We start from the raw sequence: 11,401 nt of genomic DNA, 5'->3' as shown, positions 1-11,401 counted from the left end.
GTTTCACCTGAATCTGGGATGCAGGTTGATTTAATCTATTAAAGGCTATTAGATCAGTCATGGATTTTTTAGTGTGTTTCAGTGTTCTGCCCTTTAGTTCCCATTCAACCCTCTGAGCAACCTCGGAAAAACCACTGATGTCTGTATGAGTTCGTATTTAAAAATAATACTTGCATTCATGTCTTAAAAATTCAAGCGTAAACTCAGAAGAGCAAGAATAATTCACTTCAGAATGAGCATCTGTTCTACCACAGGATTTTAAGAAGTATAGGAAAGACGTTTGAGGTAATCTGTGGCTCCTCTTCCTCAAATTTCTCATCCTCATCTGCAAATCCAATGAAGGTATATTGTTCAGTGGGCCTATTCTCTCTTTTTTTAATCCAAAAAAATCTCTACAAATTAGAATTTAATTAATAATGACGAGAAGAATCACATTTGAATCTGACCTTACCCCTAACACATGTAAAGCTGCTAAAAAAACACTTTTAAAATAAAAAATCAACAGTAATATTGCAACTACATACATTTTCCACCACAAAATAGCACAATAAAAGCAAACTCACTGGCATACATGGACACACAGTATAGAATTTGTTTTAGAGGTAAATATATTAATAGTATTGAAACGTCAAGCTAAAACACTTTCATTTTCATATTTTAATGTTTTTTTCCTTATCTTGTGACAACTACAGGTTAGACGACATGCTCATTCGCTTGAGAGAACAAGAACACACACAAATCACACCAAGTGAGGTAACTAAGAAATCATTTTTTTACTGTTACTATCTTAGTTGCATCTGAATGTATTTTTTGCATTGTACGTTAACGTGTGTTGACTAACATGGGCTATTCAGCACCTGACTTTGCTTTCAAGCATTACACTTGTGTAATGAACCAGAGACATTTTGACCTAATCCTTTCTCTTAATCACCTAATCTCCTACTCTTAATTTAACCTCAATATATGTTTTTTTTACAATCACTAGGACACATTTCTCAATCTTTTATAATGAAAAAACTGCTTCACTCTCTCTGTGGCTAATAAACAGAACTGTGTGTGTGCTGCGGAAGAACATTGTTGCCGGATCTACTTCTCTCTGTTCGTGTTTATGACGAATCACGCAGGTACCAGGCTACTATAGTAAATAGTCCAAATATATGTTCCTGAATCACCATGTTTATTGACCCTGGAACATAATTGATTGATTAGCCAATCAGATGTGAAGAACCTGTTTACTTTGTGAAGTTTAGGTTTACAGTTAGTGTCATTCATCCATCATTAAATCTGTTTTTAGGCGTTATTCATGGGTAAAGTTAGATTTAGGTGTAAAGATGTTGCATATTTTAAAATACTTCTTATGATATTTATTCCCTACACAGAGATTGCACTTTGAGAAGTGGACTGATTAATAATAGATTAAAACAAGAATCTGAAAATGGCAACAGAAAAAAGTGGTCAGTAAATTACATTTATATTAGTATGTGTGTGTGTGTGTGTGTGTGTGTGTGTGTGTGTGTGTGTGTGTGTGTGTGTGAGAGTGTGTAGAAAGTTCTAATTAGTCACATGCAAAAAAAGGCCATCATCTAATAAAGGTACTAATGTCATTTTTTCCAGACTCTGATGAAGAACATGATTCACGTGAGCTGAGGATTGTGTTGCTGGGAGTTTCTGGAGCTGGAAAGAGTTCAACCGGAAATGCAATATTGGGTCGAGAGGCGTTTAAAGAGAACAGAACCAGAGAGAGTGAGAAACAGAGAGGAAGAGTAGAAGACAGAAACATCTCCATCATCGACACGCCAGGATTCTTCAACACTCATCTGTCTAAAGACGAGCTGCTGAGACAGATGCTGAGATGTCTGTATTTTTCTCATCCTGGTCCTCATGTGTTCCTGCTCGTCATCAACCTGGAGAACTTCAGAGAGGAGCAGAGGAACATCGTGGAGCAAATTCAGGAGAACTTTGGAGATCAAGCTTTAAAGTTCACCATGCCACTGTTTATCGGAAGAGAAAATATATCCAAAACGGAATGGATTCAAATCACTCAAAGTGAAAATACGAAACAGCTGCTGAGCTATTTTAAGGGAATATTTCATGTGATGAACAGCAAAGAGGACTGTGATCCCTACCAAATCACGATGCTCCTAAAGAGAATTGATGAAATGGTGAGAAACAATGAAGAACGACACTACAGTGGTGTGATCTACTACCAGAAGAATCTGAGAAAACTCAACGAGCAGGACAGAGTGGATCAAGAAGAATTAGACATAAGACAAGAAAGGGATACGGTGCAAGAACAGAAAAGAAGGGTGAACCAGGAAGAGAAAGTTGACACCAAAAGTGAAGAGAGATCAAAAGATGACAATCAGAGAAGACAAGAAGAAGTTAACGAGTGGAGAGGATGCAGGCTAGTACAAACAGATCTGAACAGGACACAGACGGAAAGCCAGAGAGAGGGATGGAACCTACAAGAAGAAATCATAACAAGACATGCACTCAAACAAGGTAACTAGTCAACCATTTTAGTTTAAATATATAGGTAGTTTACAAATGATCATTGAACTGTGTTACATAGCAAAAATAAACAACAATAACAACATTTAAAAATATATCTTCATTCTTACAGCTGCAAATATAATAAGAAAGCTTTATCTTTAATGTTAGTTTTTCTTTCATTTTTACAACATTTTCTGTTCTATGGTGTCACAGAAATATATACATATATAAATTATACCCAAAATTGCCTATATCCTATGATTTCTTGTAGCAGAATTGAACAAATTTATCTACTTCTCGAAGATATGGACAGTTTCAGACTTCAACTAAAACATTTTATAGAGAAGAACAATAAAAGAAGTTTATAGTGAGTTTTACCTAAATAATATCAATATAAACACAAAAGTAGGAGCTATTTTAAGCTTTAAAAATGACATCAATAAATGATACAATTGCTTTTTCACAGTGGATGTGGAAATTAAACTGGACTCTTTTTCACGTTGTGCCAGTAATATTGCGAATCTCTAGTGAAATATAAAATATATCCCTCTCGCACTTCATCAGATCTGAAGATTGTGCTGCTGGGAAAATGTGGAGCAGGAAAGACTTCAGCGAGAAACACCATCCTGGGCAGAAAAACACCTCTCGTCCAGATACACACTCTGGCCTGTAAGACAAAAGAAGCAGATGTGTGTGGAAGAAACATCTCAGTAATAGACACTCCAGGATTTCTCGATGACGCACTCCACAATGAAAAACTGAAGTCTGCGATAGAGCGTTCTGTCTTCATGTCTGATCCTGGTCCTCATGCGTTTCTGCTGGTGATCAGCCTGTATTATTACAAAGCGATGAAGAACACCGTCAGATGGGTTCAGGAAAACATCGAGCCATGTGTTTTGACTCACACAATTGTGCTCTTCACTAGCACCGACTGGATGTCGTGGTTGAAATGTCCAGCGCTGGATGAATACGTCGCAACAAACAGTTGTGTGAGATCCCTGGTGGACAGCTGCGGTGGGAGATATCACTCGCTGAATAACAAGGACAGACACAACCACTTTCAGGTCAATAAGTTGCTAGAGAAGATCGAGGAGCTGGTGAAGAGAAATGGAGGGAGACCGTATGCCAAACAAAACATATTTAAAAAGGCCCCCAAAAAATAATCGAAGCAAAAAAAGAGGACATACTACATACATACATAGACAAATCAATAAAAGCTTTCTTCAGCATCCTCTCCCAAATTGGATTACAAAGGGTTTATTTTGAATATTGTTTGTATATGTAATATTTGTTTGTAATCTGCTGACACAATTTTGAATAAATATAGTGCGTCATTTTTTTTACAGTGTTATGTGGGATGGTTTAAACCAAAACTTTAAACCAATATGCATTGCCAAGAATTTTATTTGGATAAATTTAAAGCTATTTTCCCTTTATTTAGATCTTTGCACTGGAAAGCTTGTTTATTCAGCTTTAAGTCTTTTGAAAAACTGATCTACATGACTGTGTTTGTGCTCCAGAGACGCAAATATACTGTTAACATTAAGTCAGTAGAGCAAAGCCCACAAAGTGATGTTCAGTGGTGGATAAAAATGCTTTCTCATTTCTCAAAGCCCTGCTTTTAAATCATATTCGATTATTACCCCGCACACTAAACAAAACCATAACTGTGCGGTTTCACAATGTGCAAAGTGCTTATCAGCGTCTGTCTTTAACGTTTTCTGTGCTTAACTGTATTTGAGATCATCTCACCCTCAAACCATCATTTCTGCCACTGACCTCAACATTGACCTTCATTTGTGTTCATGTGTAGGTATCCTGCACTGTGTTCAAAGCCGTACGCTGGCATTACAGTTCAACATTTCCTCCGGTTTCGACAGTCTTTGATAGTGTTTCTACCTCGGTTTTTGAATGTGTTTGCTTGTATTTCCTGCTTCAGGCTGCATTTCTTCATGTGGAGATCGCCTCTGATTGGCTGCTTTCGTAATGACAGGCGTTTATGCTGTCAGTCTCCTTTTCAGTTCTGCTCGTTCTGCTTTTATCTAATGGACCTTCACTCCACAGAAGAAAGAGTCCTGTGACAGAATAATCAAAGCTGTCCATAACAGACAAAAGAGTACACTCCCTTGAGAAATACTAATACTTAATTTTATTATAAATAAGGCATTTCCTCAGTCCGAACATCCTTGAGTTGTATATCTGTGAGCTAGTTTTCAGAGAATATCGATTTAATGGACAATAGCAGCTAGCTTGCAATGCAACTAAAGTCAACATCTTGAAAAAGAGCTCAAATTAATTGGTGTTGCTACTTTATTGTCATTTTTAGTTAATTTGATATTAGCTTTATATTATAAGAACAAGCCCATTTCCGCTGCTGAGTATTAAAACTGTTAACCACACAAGTAAAGCTAAAAGAGCATGTGTTAAAACATTCAGTCAGTCGACTTCCGTAGATCTGATGAGCCTCAACACGGTGAGATAAACACACTCATACTTACAAAGAAAACATGATTATTTCTGTAGCTCATAAAGCACACGACTCCTGTACATTAGAGTGATGTATGTATGCTGTTTGTGAGTGTAGAAGTATTGATCAATGCTGTATTATAGATGTATTTTCTGCTGATGTCGCTCAGAATGGCTCCTCGTCTTCCTCTGATCTTTCTGCTCATGATTCACGGTGAGTCTCTGTTATCTTCACTTTACAAACATCTTTATTTAATATCTCACAAAGAGCGGCCGATGAGACTTTCTTGTCCTGTACTCACATATCTGAAAACAGGAAGTTTGGGCGAGACACGTCAAAAGACTCGAGCCTTTTATAAATGTTCAATATAGTTTTGTTTGTTAATCAGTGTCAGGAGATTCAGGACGAACTTGTTGTTCAAAGCATCTGATTAGAAACAAAAGTTGATTGTGAGCTTTATTACTTTTTGGTAATAATTATTGTGTCGAATGAATTTATAACATATAGATTCAGAGTTCAGAGATGTTAGATGAAGTAAACACACCTCGTCTTTAATAAAATCAAATGGTATTTTCTTAGTCTTTATCTGCATTATTTGAAAATTGTTCACGGCTGTTTTTTCATCACTCTTTTCTCTCCTTTGTCACTGTTCTTTCACTTCTGCTTTCCTGCATCACAAGCTGAAGATGAACTTCACATCATTTCTTTCAATAGATTCATGAAAAATTAGCTCACATTTCCTGTAAAGAGCTTCCATCTAAGAGTATTATCATGTTATCATGGTCTGTTGTAACTGATAAGACACTATTTTCATCCTGATGAATCCTGTGTTTCAGGTGTATCTAGTGCTGGTTGGTCTGTGAGATACAGTTCTTCACACATCTGTGCTCTAAAACACTCATCAGTGATAATGAGATGCACTTATACATACCCTCCTGGACATCAGATCAAGAAAGTGTTCTGGACCAAAAACCTGGTAAAGGATGTAGAGCCTCCAGATCTGTCTAAGGACCTTGAATACAGTCAGAGGTTTCAGTATCTGGGAGATAAACAGAAGAACTGCACCATGAGACTGAGTCATGTGACACAGAAAGATGAACACAAGTACTATTTCAGATTCATCACTGATGAAGATATGAAATGGACTGGTCGTCCAGGAGTGACTCTTACTGTTTTAGGTGACTCTGATGAGTTTCTCTCTTCTTGAATAATAATCAGTGTATGATATAATGTGTGTGTTGTGTTCAGATCTTCAGGTGGAGTCTCCTGAGAGAGTGACAGAGGGAGATTCAGTCCGTCTGACATGTAAAAGCAGCTGCGCTCTGACTGACAGAGCAACATTCATCTGGTACAGAAACTCACAGCCATTAACTGAGAGAAGAGACAGAAACAATATACTCCTGCTGCAGTCAGTCAGAAGAGAGGATGCAGGCAGATATAGCTGTGCTCTACAGGAACACACTTACATCTCTCCTGAGGTTTATCTCAATGTCACGTGTGAGTATGAATTTATTTATTTTTTTTGTTGTAATTGAAAATTTTACAGTTTAGAGACAAAAATAGTTTTAGTTTTAAACAGCAACAAGAAGACATGAGCAGGTACATCTACAATATTGCTGTTGAAGCAAATAGTGTTCAAAAGATAAAGTTCACAGTGAAAGTCAAGATTCATAACATTTTCAAATACACGGGAAACAATTTTACAAAGACAGGGCTGTTATTAATAAAACATCCCTACAGACTCATAGTTGAGTGAAATGCTCCACTTTTGACATCAGGGTTTTCTTTAGGAGAAAACAATATTAGTGATAGTTCACCCAAAAAAGACAATTCTGTTATTAGTTACTCATTGTTTCACCCATGAACTCAGCAGCTGATTTCACCAGAGGAACCAAGTCATTCCTTTCAAGACACAAACAAGCCACATTTTTGGTCCAGACATGTCTAAAACAAAGATATGGAAGGAGTTTTACTCTTTTAAAGATTTTCCACCTCTGTTAATTTGACACTCTCCAGTGTTACTTTGAACACTCTATAGTTTGAACTTAAATAAACCCCTCGGAGACTTAATTTAACAATTGACTTTTTGCTGTGATACAAGATCAGGTTTTACATTTTATAATTTATTTATTTTTTGTGATAGACCCACCAAAGAGTGTCTTAGTGTCCATCAGTCCATCTGAAATAGTGGAAGGAGATTCAGTGACTCTGATCTGCAGCAGTGATTCAAACCCACCTGCAGAAATCAGCTGGATTAAAGGAAGAACAACTGTAGGATCTGGAAGAATCTACAACATCTCAAAGATCAGATCTGATCACAGTGGAGAATACAAGTGCAAGTCCAGAAATGAACATGGAGTGAAATACTCTGAAGCTGTGACTTTAAACGTCATGTGTGAGTTAGTGAGTTCAGTAACATTACATTTTTTACATTTTTTATTAATATGATTGTTATTGATATGATTTTTGCCTGTTTCAGACCCACCCAGGAACGTCTCGGTGCTCATGAATGGATCTGGTGAAATAGTGGAGGGAGATTCAGTGACTCTGATCTGCAGCAGTGATTCAAACCCACCTGCAGAAATCAGCTGGATTAAAGGAGGAACAACCGTAGGATCTGGAAGAATCTACAACATCTCAAAGATCAGATCTGATCACAGTGAAGAATACAAGTGCAAGTCCAGAAATAAACATGGAGAGAAATACTCTGAAGCTGTGGCTTTCAACATCAAGTGTGAGTTAATCATCATTTCAAGATGTTTACAAATCCAATTTCTTTTTCTATTATTTAATAAAATGTAAAATTTTTGTCTGGTTTAGACCCACCCAGGAACGTTTCAGTGTTCATGAATGGATCTGGTGAAATAGTGGAGGGAGATTCAGTGACTCTGATCTGCAGCAGTGATTCAAACCCACCTGCTCTGAACTTCTTCTGGTTTAAGGAGAATCAAAGCTCATCTGTTGGATCTGGACAGAGTTTCAGTGCACTACAGAGTGGACGCTTCTACTGTGAGGCTCACAATCAACACGGATCTCAGAGATCAGACGCTGTTTCTGTCACAGGTGAAGCTTTTATTAACACACTCCTGTATCTTCACATCATTCATCAGTTTGTTAATCACCATCATCTTCATCTTTCAGTTCATCCTGGTGACGGTCAGAATGTGATTGTGATCACAGCAGCATCTGGAGGAGGATTATTCATCATCATCATCATCGTCATCATAATGTGAGTTCAGTTAAAAAAAATCACATTTGTTTACTCTTGATTTAATGATGCAGACAATGAGATTTGTGTTTGATGGTAATCAGCATTAATATCTTACATTATTTGAATAGTGTTTATCACAGGATGAAACGACAGGATGTTAATTCTGAAGATTTTACAGTCAATGAGGTAAAGCAGTGTACTGCATTTTCCATCATCACGTCACAAACATCCAATGAAAAAGAAATTATTTTTAATTCTCTCAAATTTCAGAATGATCTCTATTCTTACACGTCTCAGAGAGTCTCAGAGGCTCTTTCTGAACCTGATAGAGTCAGTGATGCTCTGTATATCAATGTGAGCCGATTGAGAGGAAAAACTCCTGAATCCAGAGACACTGAGGAGATCCAGTACGCAACTGTCCAACATCACAGAAAGAAAGAGACGAACAGACCGGAAGATAATGAATGTCAGTATGATAACATGAAGCTGGGACGTGAGAAAAAAATGACTTCTAATCTGAGTTGTTGTTTTATTTGTTTCTTTTTCAGATGTAGAAACCCTGGAAAAGCCTTCAGTGATCTACAGCGGCGTCAGATGAGAGATGTTTTCTGCCGTATTGTGTATTAATGCATGCTTTATTAAGAGTTTCTGCTTTGGTTTGTTTTGTGTGCTCTTACATCTATGGCTGATGCTTCAATAAACCTGACCGGTCACGGCCATGCACTTTAAGGATGCTGTGTTTTATTGCTTAAAGGGGTGGTTGACTGTCTTTTCTAGGCGTTATTGTGTTTATAGGGTGCAGCCTAACATGCGTTAATGCTTTGTTTAAAAAAAACAACATTTGTTTTTACCATTCTACACCGCTTTGTCTCTTCTGATATAAACATGCTGATGATTTCCTGTTTCTATGAAGTCCCTCGCTCAGGAATACATGGTGGGTTCTGATTGGTTGGCCAGTCCAGTGTGCTGTAATCAGCTAAAGACACTCACTCAAATAAAAAAAAAAAAAAAACAGTGAAGAACGTAACAGCAAGTCATGAGAAAACACATTAGTATTAGTATTTGAAATTATTTTTATTAGCTTTTGACAGTTTTGCAGCTGTTACCAGGATTGGATGAATTGTTATTATTATTATTATTATTAACAGAGGTGGCAGAAGTTCACAAATCCATTACTCAAGTAAAGTACAGATACTCTAAAAGTGTACTTAAGTACAATACTCAAGAAAATGTACTTCATTACTGTCCACCTCTGATTATTAATATTTAGTATTTGTCACATTTTTGTCTAAATAATTTAGCTTTTTAATTTTTCATGCCAAATTAAGTATGATTATTTATTAAGTATATATTTATGATTACTATAAGCGCCAGGGCAATGATGCCTGACCTTGGGACACCGCTTTTTAGAGATGCCTCAAATGAGGCTGGATCCTCAGGAGAGAAACCCATCAAGAACACATCGGTGTCAGGATAGAAAAGGTCAAAGTCTGTCCTAATCCTCCTGTCCCTTTGTGTCAAAGAGTCCCAGGTTCATCCTCTGGAAAGCGACCAGTGGTGAAGCTGATCAGCAGGCTTTTTTATGCTCAGCCTCATCCCCGACGATCACACACTCTTCTGATAAACGACTCCACATGGATTCTACCTCAGCCTCCACGTCCATGTTATAATAACAGGAATGAACACCTAATAATAAGAATGAATATCCAGACTATCCAGAATATATCCAATCTATTTAGCGTGTGCGTGTGTGTATGTGTGTGTGTGTGTGTGTGTGTGTGTGTGTGTGTGTGTGTGTGTGTGTGTGTGTGTGTGTGTGTGTGTGTGTGGCAGAACCACAGATGATTGATGGGGACAATTTGTAATGAGCCACTTAATTGTTTATTTCTTTTAGTTTCAGAAACACACGGTGTAACAGAGGAATTAAAGCAATGCAAAAGCTATTGGATAATTGTTGAATATAAATATAAATGTAGTGGTTTTCACTCTAGCTACTCAGAACGGATAATTCAGCAACTTTACAGGACAATGTATGATTTTAAAGTCTCAAAGACCTTGATGTTAACAGTTTCTGTAATTCTGGATTTCCCCGTTAGTTTTATTTGTGATCATCTCAAACTACCAGCAGAGGTCATCATCTCCTGCTGAGGACTTCAACAACGATCTGCATCAGCTGTCACTGGAAATATTACAAAGACATTTAAAAAAGAAACATATTGCATACGCCAAGAAATATCAGTTTCACAGACACATACACACACACATTTACATTACAAGCATCCTTAAACAACAACAACACATGCATTTTGTATTCAGTGAATGGTTTTCTGGAAGCGATGCAGCAATCAGGATGGATCACAGCTCCTGTGGAGGAAAACAACATCCTGTTAATAAAGACAATAGCACGGTCATAATTCCAGAATTTAGAAGCTTAATTATAATAACTATTATAAAACAATTGTTGATAAGTAACTCAACAACGGATTAGTAGCACTTTCCCAGCTGTAATTGAGTAGCTTCCTATTGGTGCATTTGCAATGGTGGGGAAAAAGGAAAAAGAAAAGCACAAAACTTGGACAAATTGGTATTGGGGGTCTCAAAATGCAAACTTTTCAAATCAAGTCTTGAAAAACAGTCTTGAAAAACAAACTGTAATCTGTTCACTAGGAACTAAGGAATCATTCTCACCACTTTTTTATTCATTGACCTATTTTAGGATTTTAAGTACAATTTCCAGGCACAGTCTCAACAACCGTATCCGTTCAGTTGCCTGGATTTATCTTGTATCTTAAAATGATCTTTTGCTTTTCTGCTGCATTCATACTCTTTTCTATGGCAATGCTATCGACCTAAACAGTGTTGAGTTGGTACAAGCCATATCTCTCGCCAGTTGTAAATATGAGTTCTATGAGGACGTGAATGCTTTTTACAAGTTGCAATCTCATAATTACAGTAATTCCAATGTGGAGGGAAGACACTCTAACTTGTCAACATGGCTACTTTACTTAAATGCAAGCTTATTACAAGTAGTTGTGAATCACAGGTGTATTATATGTTAGGACATAACCAGTGGAGGTGTTCTGGGACCCTATGCAGAATAATGCAAATAGGTCCCACTAGTTTAAAAACTATAGCAATTTGAGGAGTTGTGAGAAAGCACATATGACATGAAACAAGTTTGTTGTGCATGATTGAAAAAACGTGATAAAGAACACAAGTTTGGCATGATA

General features: G+C 37.1%; 2 protein-coding genes across 2 annotated transcripts; both read left to right on the top strand.

The window, feature by feature from the left end:
• The first annotated feature begins 638 nt into the window (after positions 1-638).
• On the top strand, positions 639-3,832 carry LOC122349201 (GTPase IMAP family member 4-like). Its single transcript, XM_043245167.1, has 5 exons — positions 639-753; positions 1,049-1,124; positions 1,380-1,454; positions 1,615-2,502; positions 3,058-3,832. The coding sequence occupies exons 3-5, from the start codon at positions 1,436-1,438 to the stop codon at positions 3,654-3,656; spliced, it is 1,506 nt and encodes a 501-aa protein (XP_043101102.1). The 5' UTR covers positions 639-753; positions 1,049-1,124; positions 1,380-1,435; the 3' UTR covers positions 3,657-3,832.
• A 1,231-nt stretch (positions 3,833-5,063) lies between these two features.
• LOC122344221 (sialic acid-binding Ig-like lectin 13) lies at positions 5,064-8,833 on the top strand. The gene is made up of 10 exons (XM_043238107.1): positions 5,064-5,173; positions 5,797-6,138; positions 6,209-6,457; positions 7,104-7,355; positions 7,440-7,694; positions 7,781-8,023; positions 8,102-8,189; positions 8,300-8,357; positions 8,442-8,637; positions 8,720-8,833. The coding sequence occupies exons 1-10, from the start codon at positions 5,104-5,106 to the stop codon at positions 8,767-8,769; spliced, it is 1,803 nt and encodes a 600-aa protein (XP_043094042.1). The 5' UTR covers positions 5,064-5,103; the 3' UTR covers positions 8,770-8,833.
• The last annotated feature ends 2,568 nt before the right edge of the window (positions 8,834-11,401 follow it).

The sequence above is a fragment of the Puntigrus tetrazona genome, chromosome 1 (assembly GCF_018831695.1).
Source record: "Puntigrus tetrazona isolate hp1 chromosome 1, ASM1883169v1, whole genome shotgun sequence".
Lineage (NCBI taxonomy): Eukaryota > Metazoa > Chordata > Actinopteri > Cypriniformes > Cyprinidae > Puntigrus > Puntigrus tetrazona.
The sequence above is the reverse complement of the archived record's forward strand: the minus strand, read 5'-3'. Positions and strand labels throughout refer to the sequence as shown.

Excerpts from the sequence above, each read along its gene's own strand:
- LOC122349201 (XM_043245167.1), top strand. Across the intron at positions 2,503-3,057 it reads AAGACATGCACTCAAACAAG|ATCTGAAGATTGTGCTGCTG; the intron begins GTAACTAGTCAA and ends GCACTTCATCAG.
- LOC122344221 (XM_043238107.1), top strand. The coding sequence starts at position 5,104 with ATGTATTTTCTGCTGATGTCGCTCAGAATGGCTCCTCGTCTTCCTCTG. Across the intron at positions 5,174-5,796 it reads CTTTCTGCTCATGATTCACG|GTGTATCTAGTGCTGGTTGG; the intron begins GTGAGTCTCTGT and ends CCTGTGTTTCAG. Across the intron at positions 8,190-8,299 it reads ATCATCATCGTCATCATAAT|TGTTTATCACAGGATGAAAC; the intron begins GTGAGTTCAGTT and ends TTATTTGAATAG.